The 23,816-nt window shown below is 40.8% G+C and overlaps 1 protein-coding gene across 1 annotated transcript in view; it reads left to right on the plus strand.

Moving 5' to 3' along the window:
* The window catches only part of ITK (IL2 inducible T cell kinase), a 63,032-nt gene that overhangs the window by 23,777 nt on the left and 15,439 nt on the right, over window positions 1-23,816 (plus strand). The window contains exons 4-8 of the mRNA XM_036096226.2: window positions 996-1,124; window positions 4,377-4,417; window positions 7,313-7,464; window positions 11,253-11,318; window positions 15,484-15,538. Coding sequence (XP_035952119.1) covers window positions 996-1,124; window positions 4,377-4,417; window positions 7,313-7,464; window positions 11,253-11,318; window positions 15,484-15,538 — 443 coding nt within the window. The remainder of the gene's footprint in view (window positions 1-995; window positions 1,125-4,376; window positions 4,418-7,312; window positions 7,465-11,252; window positions 11,319-15,483; window positions 15,539-23,816) is intronic.

Raw genomic sequence — 23,816 nt, forward strand, 5'->3', positions numbered from 1 at the left:
AAGGTGAAAATCCCAGCTCTGCCAATTATTAGTCTGTGACCTGGGGCAAGTTCCTCGACCTTCCAGGGTCTCCATTTCCTCAGCTATAAATTCTGACTAATAACAATCGGTCACACGGTTATTGTGAGAATTAAACGTGTTAAGACATGTCAGACACTTAGAACCATACCCAAAGAAAGCACTCAATCGGTGGTACTGTTATTTTGCCCAAAGCCTTGGGTTTACAGAAGAACTGGGTTCAGATATTAATCTGTCTCTAAGTAGCTATAAGGATGAAGAGTAAGCAAATCATTTAGAATCTTGGGAGCCATGATGCCTTTACCTGAAAAATGAGAATAAAAATACAGTTCTTATCTTCTTCCAAGGTCGTTGTCTCAAATGGGGTATGAACGGGCCAATGCTGGGTAAGCTGGAAAATGCTCTCAAGTCATGGAGCTCGGTATAAACGTTAAAGTAAAAAGTTATCAAAAGGGCTCCAACTGTGTCCATTGGCTATTCTCCCTCTGCGTAGGGCTTTACTCACAGGATGTTAGAGCTGGAAGGAACATTTGAGATGGCTTATCTAGATCTCCACTTCTTATACTTCTTTTCTTCAGCAGGAGAACCTTTTTTTTATTTTCCTACCAAAATCTCACTTTAAAGCCACAAATCTAGAACGGATAAAAGCAAAATTCCTGTGGTTGAAGGTGGGAGAGATGAAGGGGCCGGAATCCCTCCCACTCAGTCTTCCCAGTGCCCCTTGGGCGCTTTTGTGGGGCCCACTGATCCAGTCTAGGATCAGAGGGTGTGTTGAGGCTCAGATGAGGGTGTTGTCCAACCTAGGGACATACAATCAACGCAAGGCCAGACAAGAACCCAGATCTGGTAATGCCTAAATCCAACATGTACTATTCACTCAAGCTTATGCAGGGTCCAATCTCAGGGAATTGTGAAGTTGGTAGCCCTTGACAGACTGACCTGAAAATAACTCTTCTATTGGTGCTAATCTCTTTCAGAAACAAGGAATAATAACAGTTTGGTGCCCATGTATCATCCTAATTTCTGGATGGATGGGAGATGGAGGTGCTGTGCTCAGCTGGAGAAGCTTGCAGTGGGCTGTGCCCAGTACGATCCAACAAAGAATGGTAAGAGACTGGGAATTCCCCTTTCTTCTTTGCAAAATGAATGACCTCTCTAATCGTAGGAAGTAAAAGCTCACATCTTCCCATCATCAGGGGTGTCAGGGATTGAATACAAAATTTTGCATTTTTAGAACTTTCAGAAGGAAATCATCTGCCTCTACTACTTGCCTGTTGATGTTTTTCATCTCAAACCTTATGCCTTTGTAGCTCCTTGCTACTAAAAGTGTCATCCTTGGACCTGTACTGTCAACATCACCTGCGAGCTAGTTAGAAACATAAATTCTCCGGCCCCATCCCAGGTCTGCTGCCCTATCAAAATTTGCATTTTAACAAATTTCCTGGAGATTTGTGTGCATGGTAAAGTTTGGGAAGCACGGCCATAACCTTCAAGTTAGAAAATGTAAATGGCATGGTCGACTTAAGTCTTAAGTTGTAGAGACAGACTTAGAGATCCATAACATCATTTATTTATTACAGTGGTGTCACATCACACATATATTTAATTCCACTAGCTCAACTTTATCCTCTTGGAGGGGAAGAAAGCAAAACCAAAAACTGTTTATTGTACTCTGTGGCTTCTCTCTGCCTCCCCTTCAAACTCGCGGTCAATCTCTATAATCTCAGAGAAAAGGAGGTCGTAGCCTAAATGCAAAATGAAAACAAAAGACAGTGTTTCTGGTTCTTGGAGGGCAAAGGCCCCGGAATGCGGGATTGGGGTGCGACCCACTTTTCCCTTCTGTGATTGCTCTGGGACCTGAACCTTCAATGAAGTGCAACTTCACTTGCATGCACTTTTACACATGGTGAGCTCCCATTCCCCACAGTTGTCTGGGGGAGATGGTGTGAGGTCACAGAAACAGGAAACCTTGAGCAGTTGGGTATGCTCAAGGTCACACAGTGAGGAAGTGCTCTGCAAAGCCATTGTTGAATAGGAATGATGGATCCTGTGAATTGTTTTGCTTCCATTCCCCTCTCCTCTCAACCTCTCTTACCCTAGCCACATTTTCTCATCTGTCAGTTTCTTTTTTGCACTAAAACAGAATACCTCACATTGACAACCCAAGGCGGATGTGCTAAATATAACACATGGCTGGGTTTTCCATGGCTTCCTGAGTCACAGCCCCTCTTAGTACCACTTTAAAAACTATCACTTCTCACCCTCCACCTTGGGAGAGAAAGTTTAAGGTTACCAGTCCCCTGGCCCAGAAGAACAATATATACCTGGTTTTAGAAGCGAATGATCTTCTGCATTACCCTATGGACCATAGTCACAAAGGCTAGTATTTCATAAAAAAGAAACAGAAGGTTTTATGTGGGTGAAATCCACCGTATTAACAAGATGGCATGGGCTTTCACTGGTGCATGAAAGCCCTTTCCAAAGCTAGAGGTCTGCTCTTCAAATTCCTGCCAGCACCTTTGTTGTGGGCCCTTGGACCAGTCACTTGGCCATCAAGGGCCCTAATGTCTTCATCACTCCAATGTTAGGGGAACTTTTAGGGGTCCTACGATGAAACAATCTCCAAGCCCCTTTCCAGTTCTGGAATTCCTTGAGTCTGTGTTTCCATTTTGCAGTTTTCACCATGCATGTTGCAGCTGACCCTCTTCAGGGTGCATAGTACTTCCCTCCACTGAGTGCTAGACACATGACTGAGGGTGATGAGCATCTGAATGACTCACCATCATGGCCCTTGGAGATGGCTGCTCATGCTGAACTGCTCACCCCATGAACCCAGGGCCTAACTGGGTTAATACAGTCAGTCTCTTAGTGGTCCTACATTCATGTTTGCAACAATGGGCTTGTGGAAAGCTCTTAGCACATCTGCTGGCACTTACTGAGCTCTCAACAAATGGTAATTATGCCCACTAGTCTTTCTTATTTGTAGACAGAGGAATCTGAAGCTGAGATACAGCAGTGTGTGTGTGTATGTCTGGAAAGCAGCGGAGGTGGTTGGGTAAAAATGGACCCTGCTCTACCCAACCCACAGCGACACTCATTTCTGCAACCAGAACTGGCTCTGATGTCATACAAACCAACTGCACCCAGAGGGAGAAGAAAGAAGGGAAGAGCAAGGCTAGAGGAAAAGAGATATACGTTGCAGAATGTTCAGGGTTGGAAGGGGCCCAAGGGCACACAGCTCATTCCCAGTGGAGCTGGGGAGAGAATGCCAGTCTCCTGGTACTCTGAGTTGAGTGCTAAATAGGATCCATGCTTCCAGTTACGTTTGTTTGCTTCTTCTCTGTTAATCACAAACCCAAGTCAACACCCCACCCTGCCCTGGCTTAAGGAGTTAGCACACGGGCTGGGTTCCCATGTCACTGTGTTGGTCTCCTCTTACCGCCTTCCTGAGAGATGCTGTCCCGGTCAGGAAGGGATCAACCTCATACGTGAGTCAATCTCATGCAGAGATGAGGAGCTCACCACCTACTTATGGAGCCTATTCCCATATTATCTCTAATTTTTAAATCATTCTTTGAACTGAGCAGAAGCTGATGTGCAGCCTCCCATGCCACACCTACTCCCAGACATTCAACTTTGGTCTATTGATTCCAGGAATGACCTTTTCAGGGCCTCAAAGGAGAAATACCAAGAGACAGAGGAAGAGACAAAAGGAGGGAGAGAAAGAAGAGAGCAGGAAAGAAGGCATAGAGGAGAGGTGAAGAGAGGGAGCTGTGGAGACATAAACAGATAAACAGAGAGAGAGAGAGGTGCTAAGGGTGTTGTTTGGAGGAGGTAGCCAGAACACATGCTCAGAAGATAAAGGTAACTAAAAGTAGATTCCAGCCCTCCCCAAAAATAACACAATGACCCCTCACCTCACCCACCTCCTCCCAAAGCCCATGGCTACCTCAGGAAGCTGAGTCACTGTTACCCTGAGTCACCAATTCCCACTCCGAGGTTTGGCAGGTGGTAGGTGTGTTTGTGGAGGTCTCCCGGCCCACAGGGAAGGACACAAGCCTAATGCCTCTGAAGCAACTTTTGGATTAGGCTTTAACTGGGAATACAGAATATTGACTTCTTGAAGTTTCTGGTATCTTCTAGAAAATAAAGTGGGGAACCAGTAGGCTAAAAGAGATAAAACACGGGCTCTACAAGGCTGATTTTCGTTTCTCTGTGTCTCATCAGCTTCTTCTGGCCCTTTTCGTCTGTTGTTCACCTAAGGGCCCCTTTTCTCTGAAAAGCCCCCTGGCTGCTCACCTCCGGTTGGGCACATTCGGTTTCATGCTCATTTTCTTTTTCTGTTTTTCTCGTTTCAGCTTCAAAGAAGCCTCTTCCTCCTACTCCTGAAGACAACAGGGTAAGTAAGGGCTCGAGCTCTGGGCACGGTGGACACCCATCACTGCAGCTGCCTGACTGGCATGTCCCCTTTGCACTTTCCCCATCTGCCCAGATTTTTCAGATCCTGGGCAAGTGCAGCAGGTTATAGTAATTCAGTTGAAATGAACACACTGGGTCTCTTGGACCTGAACTGTCTCATGGGTCTGTTTACATAAAAGGACTGCTCAGCTGCTAAGTCCTCAGTTTACTTTATTCATTCAACAAAAACTTATTGATAACAAATTGTATCCAGCCACCTGACCACTTTGGGGTATAATGACAGCTATCTATATAAAATAGTGTATTGTGGCACCTGGTTGGCTCAGATGGTTAAGCGTTTGCCTTCAGCTCAGGTTATGATCTCAGAAGCATTGTATAACAATGAAGCATCAGTACGACAATGGGACAAGCCTGGGACAAGTCGGGCTCCCTGCTCAGTGGGGAGTCTGCTTATCCCTCTCCCTCAGCCCACTCATGCTCTCTCTCTCTCTCTCTTTCTCAAATGAATAAATAAAATCTTTAAAAGGATAAGCCTGGGACAAGTCGGGCTCCCTGCTCAGTGGGGAGTCTGCTTGTCCCTCTCCCTCTGCCCACTCATGCTCTCTCTTTCTCTCTTTTTCAAATGAACAAATAATATCTTTTTAAAAAATAAAATAAAATTGTATATTTACTCCACACCTTACTTTTGATAATATTTTATATTTTTCAAAGTACTTCCACACTTTTACTATTTCAAAGATATACATATATATACATCTTTATATATTAAATATATATATATACATATATATGAATGTACCTCCTTTCCTCATTGTCTGTTCTAGCCACTTCAGAGGGTTATAGTTTTATTCACGTTTTAAAGCTTGGGAAATCAAGTCCCAAGAGAGATTTTGAGTCTTTTCCAAGGCCATTCAACAACTTAGTAGTTAAGCTAGTAGGCAGCAGAGCTTCTGGAGTGGTGGTCTTTAACTCAAGCGGTGGTTCTCAAAGTGTGGTCCCTGGACGAGCAGTATCAGCATCACTTGGGAGCTGGTTAGAAATGCAATGTAAATTCTCAGGCCCCACCCCAGACCTACTGTATTCATAACTCTGGAAGAGGGTCTCAGCAATCTGCATTTTAATAAACCTCTAGGTGATTCTGGAGCACATTGAAGTAGGGAGAAAGACTGATCTAATATACTGACTTATAAGATTTAGGTGGTACCAAGCCATCTCTGGGGAGGTCACCTCTGGCTTGCAGATGGTTTCCCCCATAGTCCCAACTATATAGGGTAGAGGTAGGATCTAGGCTCAGAGTATTATTATACATTATTATTATAAGCAGGTGTCTCACCACATGAATGTCTAATAGGACTTTCAAAAGTTGTACAGGATGTGGGATACTGCCGAGATTTTTTGCATTCTTGGTTCTCTCCCATTAAATGCTAGCAGCACACCTAAACCTTTCTGACGTTCAAAACATCCCCATAGATGTCCAAGATGCTCCCTATGGAAAGCTACCACCATGGTTTGGGAACCTTGCTCTTAGCTTTCTTTTCATAGGGATTGATCAATTAGTTGGGCCTATAATGGGATGAATACCATGATGTCATAGCCCTCCGCAATCTTCAGGTGCCCTTGAATATAAATCCTTCCTCCATTAGCTCTTGGGGTGAAAGCCTCAGTCCCATTGACTCTTATCTGCAGTACTCCAATACACCATCTCATGAGCTCCACCTATATTTAGACTTCAAATCCTAAACTGGGCTCAGCTGGGATGACATACTACATCAGTACAACAAGCTTTTCTTTCTAGATCTCCAGGATTTTTATACCACCAAATGCTTCAATGTGCTCATAGAAACTTTGGCTTCTCGGGGCACCTGGATGGCTCAGTCGTTAAGCGTCTGCCTTCGGCTCAGGTCATGGTCCCAGGGTCCTGGGTTCGAACCCCACATCGGGCACCCTGTTCAGTGGGAAGCCTGCTTCTCCCTCTCCCACTCACCCTGCTTGTGTTCCCTCTCTCGCTGTGTCTCTCTCTGTCAAATAAATAAAATCTTTAAAAAAAGAAAAAGAAAAAGAAAGAAACTGGCTTCTCAACACCAAATCTCATCTCCACCAGTAATCTCAATCTCTTCCATATTTACTGTCTCACAAAATCTGCCAAACTGTAGCAAGTGTGCCCTTCCTGAACTTCCACAATTGTTTGCTTTATCATCTCTTCTTCATGTCTTCAACATATCATCCTTAAAAAGGTACTGAGAAGTAGATTTAGGCAAGAGAGCCCCTAAGAGGAAGAAGGAAGTCCATGTGCTATCGTAGAGAGAGCATTAAGATTAATTCAAGGGTTAAGCTTAGCCATATCTATTTCCCCATCTGGGCCTCTGTTTCCCCGTTCTAAACAGAAGAATGGATTGAATGATCTCTCAGAGGCATTCCAGCTCCAGGATTCTATGATCCTACGGATCTGGACAAACCCGCAAGTCAAATCAGAAAAGCATGTACTGAATAACTTAGCAGTGACTGCAGCACTTTCATCGAGAATATGATGCTGCCAGTAGAGAGGCTGCAACATGTGACCAACAGACTTTTATGAAAAGCATGTAGCTGCTTGGAATTCACTGTGGTCAAAATTCAGCACACAGAATGAGAGGGGCAAAGAATTCCAGGTACTGATTGTCTTTGTGTCATATTCAGCACTACAGTCTTAAGTCATAAAGAAAGCCAACTAGAGAAGGCGGGTGGTTTCAGCAAATACCCAATGGATTGTAGGAACTGGTGTATTGACCTGGCATAGAACCAGGAGCAAGTTATAATTTAGGGACTTGTTGACCTTGTTCTGCAGTTTACCTCTCCTTCTATGTCATCGCTTGGTTTTGTTTTCTACCTCCTCCAGCGATCACTTCGGGAACATGAAGAAACCATTGTCATTGCCTTGTATGACTACCAAACAAACGATCCACAGGAGCTCATGCTACAACGCAATGAGGAGTACTACCTGCTGGACAGTTCCGAGATTCACTGGTGGAGAGTACAGGACAGGAATGGGTAAGGCATCTTTGTGGTTGCTGTCCCAGGGCTTGAGGGTAGGTGAGAATAGAGAAAACACTGGAATGATTTGTCCTGCCTCCATCAGCATGACCATTGTGCTGAGTTAGGAGAGGAGAGCAGAGGTAAAAGAAAGAGGAAGGCAGAAGTGGTTGAGGGGATCTTTCCACTTCTCAGAAGTGGTGGAGGCGGTCACTTGCTATGCTCGCTCCCCAACAAGCACTCCCAGCCCCCAAGCCCATCTAAAAATTCCCTGGGTTTTTTCACTAACATCCATAGAGTAGGAGATTGGCAGCTTGTTCTACAAGGAAGCACTATTGTTCTTGAGTGTTTAGATGAGACTGAAGGCACATCCCATTGTGAAGTGTCTATTTTCAGTGAAAAGAAAAAGCATGTGGAAATGGTACAGATTAGTGGTTATATTAAGAAGCATCAGGAAGAAGATACTAAAGACTTAGCTACACTACCAGTCTTTGAACTAGCCATCTACATGATTCAGGGAGAAAGTTGAGTTGTGCTAATACCAGTTGCCCACTATGGGAGTTCTGAATGAAAAAAAAAAAATCTTATGAGCCCTTCTCTGATCTGAAATACAACAAAATTACTTTTGTTAACTTTCAGAATGCTCTGGGATATATATGACTTAGATACTAGTACTTAGTTTTAAGGCATCAGATTCATATTGTTTTATAAGGCTTTAGTTTTTCCTTTTCATATGTCAGAGGTATTTACCCAAGCCCTGGAATATTCTCCAGAATATGATTTCAATGGTTGCATAAATCTAACACAAAAGTATACCATAATTGAGCAATTCCCTTGCTGGGTTCTCAGGTTATTTCCAATATATTGCAGATATTAACAACACTGCAATGAACATCCTTGTATATTAATATTACAGGTTTATACATTTTTAAAGCATGAGGTTATTACTGATTTAAAAATATAAAAAAGAAAAAGAAAAGACTCCATCACTGCAGTGTTGGATGGCCTAAATCGATGTTTTATTTAAAAAAAATAAAAATCCAACCTCCATTTGTCCCCATATCAATTCCAAAAGTAATCACTATTAACACTTTCTTATGTATCCCAAACAAAAAATTTATACATACACAAATGAATCCTTTTTTTTTCATTCACATAAAGGTGATTCATTCTGCTCTTCACCTTGCTTTTGACCTTTAGTAATATATCTTGGAGATCTTTTCATATCAGCGATACAAATTTATTTTTTAAATAATTGCATAGTTTTGGAAGGTGTGCTTGTATTATAAATATTTGAATGATCTTAAATGGTAGGATATTTAGTTTCCAAATTGTTTGTTTTCTTTGTTATTTTAAACAAAGCCACAATGAAGATCTCATATTGCTCATGCTCATGTTTCTGGGCAATTTTTTGAAAAAAAATTGCAACATATATAGTTTTAAAAATATATTTTTCTTTTGAAAAAATATTTATCTCATATTTCTAACTATGGAACTGTTGAGTCAGAGCATGTCTCAATTTAGGTAGATAATTCCCTCAGAAATGTTGCCAAATTTACATTCCCACTACCCACCCACAGTGTGTGGGAGTGTCAACACTGGGTATCACTAACCTTAAAAAAAAAAAAAAAAAGCTAATCTGATGAGTAAAAAAGGAGGCACACAAGTATCTTTAGGGTTAAGGCTTTACTTTTTACATAGATCAAAACTTGTTTTGTCAAAGCGCCTTCTCTTTAAGTAGCCTTATTGACACCACTACAGGGAGAGTGAGGGAGGCGTGTAAAATATGGTGCAATCAAGGACTGTGGTCTAGGAGCCAGTGTTGCTGGCTAGCTAGGAACAGACCCCAAAGCACCTCATGTGGAACCTCCCTCTCTAGCTGACTAGTGGAGGCAAGTGAGGCCTATCACATCACCTTCTCTTTGCCTATTATAAGGAGTCCCATATCAGAAACAGACTGCCTGGTTCTACAAACACCAGAAGAACTTATTCAGAAATTCACTCCTCCAGTCAACTGACATTTATTTAGCACACCTAATGTGCCAGGAAATTTCTTCTCCTAGGTTTCACTTCCCCAAATGACAGTTTACCCTTTGTTCAGTGGCCTATGGAAATACTCAGCTCTGCACTTCAAAGGCCATCAAAGAGGACACCCTAGAATCTAATTGGTGTTTTGGGAATTTCCCCAGTGTGCTTTGTAATAATGCAGTATCGTGGAAAGTACACAAGATGGGGCGACAGAAGCCTCGGACTTTAGTATCAGCTGCTCTTGTTGTAGGTCTTTGGAAAAGTCACTTAAACTTTGGGCATCCATTTCCTTATCTATGAAACACAGATGATAATATCAGCTCTGTCTATCTTACAGGGTTGAGGGAATCAATGAGATGCTAAAAGTGAAAGGAGCTTTGTAAATTCTACATCCACATACAAATGAAGAGAATCACCATTTGTGATAATCATATTATCACATAATGTTATGTGGTTGGCATATTAGAACACAGTTATTCTATTTGAAAGTAAAAATTATATTTGACCTAGTACTGGAATTGCAAACATATGGTGTGGCAAAACCAGACAAAATCAAGTGGATTCCAAAAGACAGATATAAAAGAAATAGCAAATTTTAGAATAACTTGACTTCTATCAATTGGCACAGACTGCCTTGAGCACCATATTAGGGATGATTCTGAAGCTGGGTGTTCAGTTCTCCAAAGGAAGCATGTCATGATTAGCAATGTCATTAGCAATGTCATTAGCAATGACATAGCAATGTCAGCCATGGGCACAGGATATGAGACAATCTTCCCATATTTGGCATCCCCATTCTTGATTTCTTTACTCCTCAAAACAATTCTGTAAAATAGATTATGCATTCCTCATTAAGCACCATCACCAGATTGAAAAATGGCCTTATTATATAAAAATTAAAATATGCTTTATGAAGTAAAGAGCAAGAAACTCTCAGGCATCTTTTTATAGATTGGCAGAGTTGGGAGGAATTTTATGTGGAATCTAGTTTAAGGCCCTCATTTTACAGAGAGGGAGCCAGAGGCCCAGAGAGTAAAAGAGACACTGTTTTCACCTTGTAGTATTAAATGCAATAATGAATGTGAACGTGCTTTGAAAAATACAAGACCACACACAAATGTAAAGTATTTTGATGTGCTGATTAGTCTCCTTATCCATATGTCTTTGTTTATGCACAATTATGTATTCCTGCTCAAAAGAAGCTCCTACCTCTAAATCCAGCGTGACTCTATTCTTTTTTGTCATGTTTTACCATTTGTGTCTGAAGGAGTTCAACTAACAACAACAACATATTAGGGAGGCCTTGAATTAAAAGCTTATAATGCTGACTGGCAGTATCTTTTGGGACCTGTGGTTGGAAAGTGATTTTTTATATTTTAATTATTTTGGGTTCTTGACTATAAAATGGTAGCACTAAAGTGGAAAAAATACTGATTGTCACACCCCAAAGAAAATGTTTCCTTATAGAAAATAGAGACTGAACATTAATCTTTTTTCCACTAGAGGAAATTTCACAATGAGGAGAGCAACAATGCTTAAATGCTTATTTATTATGGTTCACATTTTAGTGGTGAAATCTATTGCCTTTAACAGATGGCAGATTTTTGTTATTTTTAGCAACTCTTTTATTCTAAAACTTTAAAATGTCTTATCATGAATGCCAAATAATGTAAGACTCCCCCATCTTTAAATGACTTTTAACGGATTGAACCACCTCTAAAATGGAGATGTGAAAATTTGTCCTATAATAGTCTAAACATGAATTTCTCTTTTAACAGGCATGAAGGATATGTACCGAGCAGTTATCTGGTGGAAAAATCTCCAAATAGCCTGGAAACTTATGAGTAAGATATTTTCTTTGTTTTCTAAAAATATGGTACTAAGGTCCTCCTTAGATTAGGAATAAATTATTGGTTGATTATAAAAATACCAGGCATTTTTTTTTTTCTTGTGCTTTGATCCCTAAGTAAACAGTAGAGGAACAATTTAAATAGAAGAAGGGGGCCGATATATGTACTCACCTCCCCTTTTATCAAAGAGATGACTCTAAGATATGCACATAGATTGTGGTAAAAGGAAAAGATTCTTCCGGGAATCTTGGTCTTACTTGAGAAGGAAGAAAACAGTATGAACACTGATCAAATACAAACTCACTTAAAACACGCTTTAAGGCAATACTTCCAATACCAAAATAGCAGACAAATAGGTATTAAATATCTGCTTGGCTTGTATTGTTTATTTCAAGTTGTCACTTAGAGAAGAGTCCACATGGATATAATTTTAATGGAACTACTTAATGTTTAATAAAATCCAATTGTAGTGGACAACGTACTCACCATGTACGTATGCTCCCCAGCTCAGCTGCTGGAGGGTCCAGGAACAATAGCCTCATAGCCACCACAACAGCACTGTGTTCACAGATCTTCCTTTCTAAATAGCGCTTCCCACTAAAATAGAGTTCTTGAAGAAACAGCTTGGGGATTCAGAGTCGAGGCAGGGAAAGAACAGGATGAACTTGGAACACTTTGCACCAGAAAGTAAAGAAGTACTGCCCCCCAAAATATTTTAATGATGTGGACTTGTGAAAGGGCAAAGAAGCTTAAAATTGCTCCTTCTGGCCAAATATGTGACAATTTGAGTGTCAAAATAAGTAACGACGGTAATGGACTACAGTCCGTTGAGTAAAATAAGAATCGATAACAAGCAGATAGTTTGATAGGTAAGTAAGTAAATAAATAAATAAACGAGAAAGTTCTTTCTTACCATAGAGTGCCAGCTAATGAATGTAGAAGGATGATCACATTTAAAAATCACCATTTGTAACTCAAAGTATCAACTAATTCAGGCAAGAAACATCAATGATGTCTAAACAGACATCCCAAGCCTCCTGATGTGATGCACCGAGAAGGACACAACATTACTTCTGGATATTCCTGCACAGACATGCGTAATCTGAGTTTCATCATGAGGAAATAACAGGCAAATCCATATTCTACAAAATAATTGGCCTGTGCTCTTCAAAAATGTTAATATTATAAAAGACACAAAAGGCTGAGAAATTGGTCCACATTGAAGGAACTTAAGGAGATGAGTGTTGATTAAATGGACTAGTAATCCTGGATTGGATCTTGAGCCATTAAAAAAAAAAACAAGGGCACCTGGGTGGTTCAGTCAGTTAAGCGTCTGGCTCTTAATTTCAGCTCAGGTCATGATTTCAGAGTTGTGAGATCAAGCCGTGTTTTGGGTTCCATGCTGGGCATAGAACCTGCTTAAGATTCTCTTTCTCCCTCTCCTTTTGCCCCTTCCCCCCACCACTCTCTCTCTCCCTCTCTAAAAAAAAAAAAATGACAAAACACATCATTGGGACAACCGATGAAATTTGAATAAAGTCTGAAATTAGATAATAGTATTGCATCAATGTTAAATTTCCTGATTTTGGTAATTGTACCATTTTTATATAGGTATATAAGTATATATTCTATTTCTTAGAAATACATACTGAAGGGGCTCCTGGGTGGCTCAGCCTTTAAGCGTCTGCCTTCGGCTCAGGTCATGATCCCAGGGTCCTGGGATTGAGCTCCCTCTCCCTCTGCCTGCCGCTCCCCTTGCTTGTTCTCTCTCTCTCTCTCTCTCTGACAAATAAATAAAATCTTAAAAGAAATACATATTGAAGTACTTAGGAGTAAAAGTCTATTCTCAAATGGTTTGGAAAAAATATATATGTATATTCAGAGGGAATGGTAAAGCAAATATGTAAAATGTCAGAAATTAGTTCATCTGGATCAAGTGTATATGGGAGCTCTTTAATAGTATTTTATAACTTTTCTATACATTTGAAATTATTTAAAAACAAAAAATGTTTAAGTCCTCTCCAAATGTAAGATACCAGGGTTGAAGAATATTAGCTAATGAAGACTTCTATTAACTCATTTGGGCTCTTATTAGTTCAAATGTGGTCAAGTTATTTGTTGCTGAAATTCTAATAGACTCTGTAGTGAAGAGCTATCATTTTCTGAAGAGTCTCTCAACCTGAGACTGGCTTTGATCAAGTATGTGTGAGTAGCCCCTCCCTCAGCTAACAGAAGAGTCATCAGTTCCAAGAATACTTGAGCTGCAATGAAACATGTAGGAAATATGCTTAAATAAAATCCTTTCATTTTTTTATAGCCAATGCCTTTAGGGAAAAAAATAGGCATTTATTTCAAATGATCATTAGGCTGGGACGTTTTGTTTTTGCTTTTAATCAGAATCTCGTCATTTATGATAGAGGGAACAAACTCAAAATTCCAGCAGAGTATAAAGCACTAGAGAATGGTGGAGCCTGAGGCAAATAAAAAAGTGTATTCCCCCTCCCGAAGGTATTTTAGTTCATAAACAAAACAAAACAAAACAAAACACTAGACCATATAAGCAAAACAGTCTGTGAGCCCTATTTATTCTACATACTGTCGGTTTGCATTTTCAGATTATGGGATCACAGCTAGAGAATAAAATGACTCACAAGCAAACATCCAGACTTTATATATACTTTTATATACTTATATATATACTTATATATACTTTATATATATATAAGTATATATATATATATATAAAATACCCAATATGATGATTTTTTATCCTTGAACTTAATATTGTGTAGTTTCAGGTGACGTCTGCATAAGAACTCAAAAATGTACCATCTGGGAGCATAATCATGGTTTGGTACATCCATTGATTGGCTTCAGGTCTCCTGTCCTGATTTGGGGGCATAACCTTGGGCGAGTTTCCTCACTAGGCTGGATCTCAGATCCCTTTCCCTTAAAATGAAGGGTCAGACAAGTTGAAGGAGGAACTCTAGCTGGCATTCGCTCCCCATTCCTGAACTCAGGGTAGACATCACTCTTAGATCGTGACACACTTACCTACTGAGCTCAGGTGCACAGCTTTAGGCAGCTATGACTAATTGACCAGAGCTTGCGCATGAGATGAAGCCTATTTGCCATCCCTCAGCTAGATAAGTTACAAGAGCCCACTGAGGTATAAAGTACCACTCAGTTGCATGATGTTCAAAAGTTCAGGTGGCTCCATTAATTCCCTTATTTGTAGCTACTTTCTAATAGCCACACGAGTTTGATGAGTAGTGTCCCTTCCCCCCTCCCCCCCGCCCCGGAACTTCTCTGGGGCTTATACTTTCCTAAAACTGATTGTAAGTGATGATCTTTCTAACTCCTCTTATCTAATAAGTAGCCAGGGAAGCCAGGATGTGGCTCAAGCGTTACCAGCAACATTCAAAAACCTCACCTCTAAAAATCACTCATATTCTTCTTACCACTTTTTAGGGTTTTTTTTCACCAGACCCCAAAATTATAAAAATAATATAATCACTTTGCAGAAGATCTTGAAAACCAATCTAAAAGAGGAAAATACTGCAATTGCTTTACAAGCCTAAACTTTCAAATGTGTGCTCAGTTTTTATAGCTGTCCTAGCATCATCCTACTCAAAACCACCCACTGACTTATGAAATGGAGAAGATGAAGGTTTTCTAAAATTTTATTATGGAAAATTTCCAACTTGCACAAAAGTAAGGAGAATAATATAATAAACCTCCATATACCCAAAACCCAGCTTCAAAAATTATTGACACTTTACCAATTCTGATTCCTTTGTTCCCTTCCAATTAAACATTTTATTACCTGGAAATGGTTCGTGCCTTTGTTTTTAAGTTGGAAGCATTGGTACAGACAGAAAAAGACCAGATCATTTTCTAGCATTATCTTTTACAAGTAAATAATAAAAATTTTTGGGCGCCTGGGTGGCTCAGTTGGTTAAGCGACTGCCTTCGGCTCAGGTCATGATCCTGGAGTCCCTGGATCGAGTCCCGCATCAGGCTCCCTGCTGAACAGGGAGCCTGCTTCTCCCTCTGACCCTCCCCCCTCTCATTCTCTCTCTCAAATAAAAAAAAATAATAATAATAATAATAAAAATTTTTTAACTGTCATTGACATATGACTTTTTCCTGCTTTCAGGTGGTACAATAAGAGTATCAGCCGAGACAAAGCTGAAAAACTTCTTTTGGACACAGTAAGTCTCCTTTAACCTACCTTTTGACTTAAAATAAAATGAATTGTGCTCTTTTTTCCAGCCATGCTATCATTTATGCCAATGCAGTAAGCCGGCATACTGGATTACACTGGTTTTCATGTCCAGTGGAAATATTCTGGGGATTTATAGAAACTAGCATATAATAGGATAAGAAACCCAGCGAGGGTTCAAGGCCTTGGTATTGACATGCAACTGTCACAACAGGTATTGTGGCCTTTCTGGCTGCGATGGCTGACCCCGGGGGGCCATGGGGCTAGTTTGCCTTGCCTGCTTCTCACTCAGGGGTGAGTGTGACTTAGATACTACTTGGTTGGGTTGTGTATCCAGAAGAAATACATCACTTGTTTTAACTTATTTTTCATGCAGCGGTTCTAAACAGCCATGCAGTATAAGTAGCAGGACTGATCTTGCCCAGGGATGTCAGAATAAAGGGAGAGAGGGAAGAGAAGAGAGAAAGCAGGGTGCAGTGGGGAAAGTACAGGTCCCAGTCCCTGCTCTCTCACCAACACAGTAGGTGATTTGGGGGATGTTTCTTCTTCCTGGACCTTAGTTTCTCAATGAGTACAGGATGAGCGTTGGATTAAATCAGCAATGACAGTTACCCAATACTCATGCTGTCATCCTTTGCTCCTGATCTTATGTGAGAGAGTTGATCGTGGTCCATGGCTTTGGGATCCTTCTCAACAGGGGGCTGCAGGCAGCCACCATCAGGTGATTGGCACTCAAGGTGAACCCTCTCTGCCTGGACCAGAGGGTCATTTGTTATTCTAGGACAGTGCCTCTCAAATATCTGTGTTGATGGATCACATTTTTGTGGTTGGTTTTCAATTTCCAATTTGTCACAGACTTACATTTTATAAAAGAAATAAAAATGAACTACTAGAAAAAATAAAGAAGCGAAGACACAAAAAATTCAAGTTCAATTTTTTTATTAGCTTTAGATTCATTAGACATAAAATTACTCTGACTGCTATGAAAAATTTCTGAATGCCTACTCTCGATTTCTCTTTTTGTTTGGTGATGGACCAGCAACAATTTGCCATCTGGCTCCCACCCACAGACCACACTTTGAGTAGCACTGAAAAATTGCACACTGACAGCTCTTTCAGAGAAACCAAATGTATGGAGTTATGGAGAAAAAGTCTTCCACAGAGCAATCAATGAATTTACCAGCATATATGCCTAGAGCAGTTGTTCTCAGACCTGTTTGCACACTAGAATCCCCTGGGAAACATTTTTAAAAATACCTGTGCCCAAGCCCCACCCCAGATTAATTAAATCAGAATATCTAGTTGGTAGGATCTAGGCATTAGTAATTCAGAGAAAAATCTCTCCAGGTGCACCTAATATTCAGACGATATTAATGACCTGTACCCAACACTAGCCTCACCAGTGACACCAGTAAACCGTTGGTATGAGTTGATGGAAGCATTAATCTCCCTGTGCCAAAATGTCAACCCTATTCCTGCCATTTCACCATATAACATTTCTCAGTTTGGGTCTGAAGGTTTTCCTATCTTTAAGAATTTTATTTTTTAAAAGATTTTATTTATTTATTTGAGAGAGAGAGAGAGGGGGTGGGAGAGAGCAAGCACGAGCAGGGGGAGCAACAGGCAGAGGGAGAGGGAGAAGCAGGAAACTCAGTCCCAGGACCCTGGGATCATGACCTGAGCCGAAGGCAGACGCTTAACTAGCTGAGCAACCCAGACACCCTATCTTTAAGAATTTTAAATTAAATTGCAAATCTTTCCTGCACGGAATGCGGGTGGGGTGACCAACTCATCTTGGTTTGCCTGGGACTGTCCCAGTTTTAAAACTGAGAGTCCTGTGTTCAGGAATCCCCAGCCCACTCAGTCCTGGGCAAACCGGGACAGCTGGTCACCCAACATGGTGGCCACTATTTGCACAGTGGTTAGGAATGAGCCACTGTGGAGGGTTGATGAATATTGTCAAAGAATAATTTAAAGGCATACAGTTAATTATTAGCATGCTATGTACTTTTGTAGAAAGGGAAACTGGTAACAGATTGATTCATTCCATCTAAGGCAAAAATAGAATTTCTAAAAGAGGAAAAGGGGAGGGGAGAAGGAAAACCCACAGTCATACTGGGAGCAGTGAACTCCATCTTCTGCAGGTAAGTTGCCAATTAGCAAGCAGCTAGCATAGAGGACAAGGTGAGATGTTCTGCCCTTGGGCAGCTTGTTCTCATCAAAGAGAGCAAGTTCAGTGGTTTATGGATTTCCCAAAAGACGCTGCTTACCAGGGAGGGATGCATCAGAGGCAGCCTGTGTTCTGGCCGCCGTCTCTGTTAGCAGCCGCCTCAGCTACAGTGTGTGCACCATTTCCTTCATCACGCTTGCTGGCTAGGAACTCGAGGACCTTACCATTTTGCTGAGCACAGGATGAAGCTCTTAGGGGTACTTGAGACGGGATCTTTGACCTCAGTAAGCTTTAGACCCTACTGGGAAACAAGGCAAACTGGAGAGTTAGAGGATAATCCAAGGTAAACTATGAACGTGAGGCAGGCTTTCAGTGACCTCGGAGCTCAGAGAAGATTCTAAGGAGTCACATCTCGTGGGAGGAAGAGGAATTGAGCTGAGTCATGACTGGACCCTGGTTTTTCCTTGGTTGCACATCAACTCAGCACTTAATCATTTCCTGTGGTCCCCAGGAGACCATGCATTAGACTCACTGGGAAACTTAAAAATCCAGAATCCCCGTGGGCCCTGCCCCAGACCTAGAATCAGAATCTCCAGAGTTAGTTCCTGGGAATCTGTATTTTTTCAAGTTAAACTTGTGATGCCTGGGCAGCTGGCTCAGCTCCTAGTTCCCCAACCTATGTTATTGGATAACATAGTAAAACCTGACCGATGAGAACTGAGAGGATTGCAAAATTAATTAAAAACTTGAATTATAATGTTTAAATAAGTGCAGTTTTGTTATTTTCAATCACACATTGGTTGATGAAGTGTTACCCATGGCGCACTTGAAACAGCCCACATGAATGACAAGCTGAAGTGGTTTCCTGTTTTATGGGATTACTTTGGAGACACTTAAATACATTTTGCTTGCTGGGGCAGTTGAAACATTCCTCCCTGCTCATATTCTGAACTACTTTACCAAATCCTCTTTGCCGCCTTAGGTAATATAAGGGCAAACTTCAGTGAGTCCCTGTATTGTCCTCTGCTTGAAACAAAAGCAGAATTGTTTCCTGGGTGTGTTTACAATCTCTTTATCTAACAAGTAGAGGACACTGAAGAGGTGGATTGATGCATTTTTATTAACTAGACCTCCTGATGTACTGTCCCATCCATAGTTCTCCACTAGAATATAAAGGCTTTATCTTCCTGCTACACCTAGAATCCCAAACTGGATTTATGACAAGGCAGTTCCTCAATAAGTAGTTGTTGAGTGAATGAATACATCAAATGCTTCATAAATGTTTTTAAATTAACAACCATGCTTAAAGAGAACCTGGCTGATTATGAGCATCATTGGGGGATCTTTTTAAAAATACAAATACCAAACTCCAGCCCTCACCAGGCGGAAGCTCTGGAGGTGGCACCCAGGTGATTCTGGGATTACCCAAGTTTGGGAACTGCAGAAAAGCATCTCCTGCATCATCCTATCAATTTATCAGATAACACCACCTCTGAGAAGCCTCTCATGCTTTCACTCTCTCTGGCCATGGAATGTGGTGGCCTGGCCTTGGAACCCTAATGGTGCAATGTCATTATTTCTCCAGTGACACTGTTCTCACTCTGCCTCGGGCCTCAGGAGTTTCTCTTCTGTCTTAACCCATTTAGGTAGAGGGTAAATTCCTTGTGAGCAGCTATTCCTTACCTTACAGCATCGCACACGTTGGGTGACCTGAATTTTAGGCAGGAGCCTTACTCCAAGGCATTGGTTTATCATATTTCTATGATTCAAAGATGTCATTAAAGATGCAATGTTGACTTAATAATGGATTTGTTTCAAGAGAAGAAAACAACCAGCTCCTGAATGTGTCAGAGACATTCTCCTGAAGTGTAATGCCACATGACAAGGCTATGAATTATCAGTCTGTCTTTTGTAGTAACCTACCCTGTGTGTTGAGATTACCTTCTGTAAATTCACCTTTAAATCCTATGGGCAGAAAGAAGGAAATATACTCTTAATATGTCAGCATATCTCAGATAAAGGCAGACAGTGGAATTAATACTTCCAACAGATGGTATACCATAGCATGTGACAATAATGGCTAGTGATAGCCCTAACAGTCCTTGTTCTGGTAGATTCCAGGAAATCTTCTATGTGCTTTAATTCTCCCAACAACCTTACATTTTACAGATGAGGAAACTGAAGCTCATACATTTAATCAGGAAATACCTGGAATTCACAGAATTATAGGCTGGTAAAATAAGAATTCCCTTTAAAGAACATCTGTGTTATGGAAGAGTAAACTGAGGCCAAGTTCAGAGTGTGAATCAGTGGCATAGTTCTGGGCTAGAGGAGGGGTGCATACATACACGTACGCACAGGTACATGCACACACACGGTTAATAAGGGAATATATGAGTTAAGTTCTATTCTCCCATCCCCATAATTCCCATCCATATATTTCACCACCTCCATGACTTTTTTTTCCCTATTGTTGCCTCTTTATTTTTCTAGGTAAATTAGTAAAAGGTAAACTGAGACCTTGAAAATGTCTCAAGGAATGGGGGCCACCCTTCTGCTGCATTGTATAAGTCAGTGCCCCTTTGCATGGCGGTGATGTGAGCAAAGACCCTTTAAGCTCCAGTGTTCTTGGTGGTTGTGACTTCCTCTGAGCCCCTTACAGGAAGTAGGCGGTAACACACATGCTGGATGCCTCATTTTCCTCAGAACTCTAGACTGCCTCAGCCCCAGACCAGAGTTTCCTGTCACCCTCACTGAATGTTACTTAGAGCAACGATGGTGGGGGAAGAGCTCTGAGCCTCCCATGCTCAGCCAAGCTGACTGCAAACCTTACCTCCCCTTTCTCTCACGTCTGTGGATTACTCTCGTTAACAGTTGGGCCCCACTCTGATTACAGTTTTAAAAAATAACAACAATAACGGCTTCTTTGGAAGAATAAGAACAACAATAAAACATTCCTAATTAAATAGAAGAGATGTTTGCACGCCCCTCTTTATAGACACTTGATAAACTTCTGGGTTTGTTTTGTTGTTGTTGTGGGGTTTTTTGGTTTTTTTTTTTTTTTTTTGGTCTATTTCTTCCCCTTTGAGAATAACTTAGATAGGCAGATAAAATCTTCCTCTGCTGAAGTTTTGTTTCTTCCTGCCTTGAGTTTAACCCATCACATTCCAATGAGGCAAGAGCAAAAGCTTCAATATTTGGAAAAGGGGAAAATCTCTGAAGACAAACTGTGCTACATGTAATGCATGGATGAATATCACAAAGGTGATGTTGAGCAAAAGAAGCCAGACACTAATTCACTATTCACAGTAGCCACAAGGTGGAAACAGCCGAATGCCCGTCCATTGATGAATGGATAAACAAAATGTGGTATGGTCATATGATGGAATATTATTCAGCTATAAAAAGGAACGAAGTACTGATACACACTACAACTTGGATAAATCTTGAAAACAATATGCCAAGCGAAAGGAGCCAGGCACAAAAGACCACCTATTACATTATTTCATTTGCCTGAAATGTCTAGAATAGGCAAATCTATAGAGACAGAAAGCATATTAGTGTGGCAGGGATGCAAATAAAATAGAGGTATACTTGGGGAGTAATGGAAATGTTCTAAAATCAGATTGAGTTGCACAACTCTATAAATTTACTAAAAATTACTGGATTGTATATTTGAACTGGGAGAATTTCATGGTATGTAAATTATGCTTCAAAAGCTATTTTAAAATCAAATGAACTAATCTGGGATTTTTGATGTCATAAAGATCACCTTTACTTTAGAAATTAAATAAACTACTGACCCCAAAGGGGAAAAAACTCTAACACTTGGAAAAATCACGTTTTTAAAAGGAGGATTTGTAAGCAAATGTTAAAAGAGACTTTAATATTTCACTGGATAAATGGTTTACATTTATATCTGAGAAAAGGAAAATAAGACTCTGTTTAGCACTCTTCTGTCCTCACCATGTCCAAGATTCTGCACAGAACACATTGTGGGTAATGTGGGATGCTAACTATAGGCTCAAGATCATATACTGCTCAAGAAAGATTATAAAGGATTTCTTAAATTTAAAAGAAAATCATGAAATAAAAATTACTAAAATAGGGGCGCCTGGATGGCTCAGTCAGTTAAGCGTCTGCCTTCGGCTCAGGTCATGATCCCAGTGTCCTGGGATTGAACCCCGCGTCGGGCTCCCTGCTCGGCAGGGAGCCTGCTTCTCCCTCTCCCACTCCCCCTGCTTGTGTTCCCTCTCTCGCTGTGTCTCTCTCTGTCAAATAAATAAATAAAATCTTTAAAAAATATTACTAAAATAAATTCTATGTGAACCAAGAATACTAGGACTGTTTGAGGATATCTTAGAAAAAGAAACATGGTACCTTTCTACATTTCCCTCAATTCTTCCCCTGTTTTCAGGCAGCAGCCCGAGCAGCCCAAACTCACAGCCTTGGGGTAGGAAGAGCATGTCTAAGCAATAGGGGCCTGAAGATTCATGTCTCAGCTTCAATTTCTTTTCTTGCCCCAGTTTTATTGTGATATAACTGACATATCACATTTTATAAGTTTAATGTGTACAATTGTAATAATTTGTAATAATAATTATATATATTATAATATGTATATTGATATATATATTGCAAAATGATTAATACAGTAAGTTTTATTAATATCCATCACTACACATAGTTACAGATTGTTTTCTCCTGTGATGAGAATGTCTAAGATCTACTCTCTTAGCAACTTTCAAATAGAAAACACAATACTGTTAATTATTGTCATCAGGCTGGACCTTACTTCCCAGGTCTTACTTACCTTATAACTGGAAATTTATACCTTTTGTCCACCTTCATGCAATTCCCCCACCTTCCATCCCCCTCCGATTTTCAAAATAGATCCTTGAAGTCCCAGAAGAGGTAAGAAGAGTTTGGGGTGTTTCACATTTATGTGGTAAATTATAGGTTTGACAAGAATGCACAATGATATAAGGGCCAGTTGTCCCCAGCCACCCCCCGCCCCCTGCTCCCAACATATACACCCCTGCAGGTTTAGGGCCAAGTTAGAGGTAGCAGGTTATATATCTGGGTGAGTTTTCTAACATGTAATGCTGTTTTGAGAGAGAGAGACTACTAGTCAGGACAATTATAAGTAAGAGCTACATGTTCAGTTGAGTCAATGGAGACCAAACCTGGATGTCTATAAGAATCACATGGCAAGCTTCTAAAAAGCTCGGGAACCAGGGTGCCAGTCCTACAGATTCTAAGTGTACAGGTAAGGGGTGAAGCACGGTTAACTGTTTGTTGGTTTGGGTTTTTTTGTTTTGTCTTGTTCTGTGCTTCAGTTTCTTCAGGTGATCGTGATAATCAACAAAGTGTGGGACACGGGGTTATAGGGAGTTAGGCCAGATCCATAGTTCTCAACTGGGGTGATTTTTTCTCCCCAGCGAACACTTGACAGGGTCTCACATCCAGCTGACAGAGGCCAGGGATGCTGCTAAACATCCTGGGATTCTAGGAGTCAAACAATTAGCATGGTCATCCGTGTGTATTGTTTTCACTGTGTGTAGACAACCCACTTTGGGGGTTGGGAGATGGAGGGGCTCGCATCGTTCCAAACTGTATACCCTTTGCTCCATACGCTACCAGTATGTGTGGCTCACACATGAGGCTCATGTGTTTCGCTGGCCTTCACTTGTAGCCCTCACCATGTTGAAGTTAAGTAAATAATAGGTTTTGAAAATATTACCAGCACAGATTTACAGTTGGGTAGGAACAGAGTGCTAGACATGAAGTACTCAAAACAGAGTCCAGATTTTAAAGTTCCCACGAGGAGTGAATACATTGGCATATGCATTTGCTTGTACTTTTTCCATCAGCGCTGGCAAAACTGTTGAGGGAAGGGTGTGCCCCAAGTACATTCTTGGGGCTTTCCCTTCTTTCCACTTCCCTCATGAGACCAGGAACTTCATGTTTGTTTGTTATTTTTTTCTCCTTTTGCCCACAGCAAAATCAGCACTCTAGAAAGGGCCTAATACATACATTCCCATTAAGGAACTGATGAAGCTTCAAGATCAGAAAGCTTTGTGCCCTTGGAGGGGAA

The sequence above is a fragment of the Halichoerus grypus genome, chromosome 2 (assembly GCF_964656455.1).
Source record: "Halichoerus grypus chromosome 2, mHalGry1.hap1.1, whole genome shotgun sequence".
NCBI lineage: Eukaryota > Metazoa > Chordata > Mammalia > Carnivora > Phocidae > Halichoerus > Halichoerus grypus.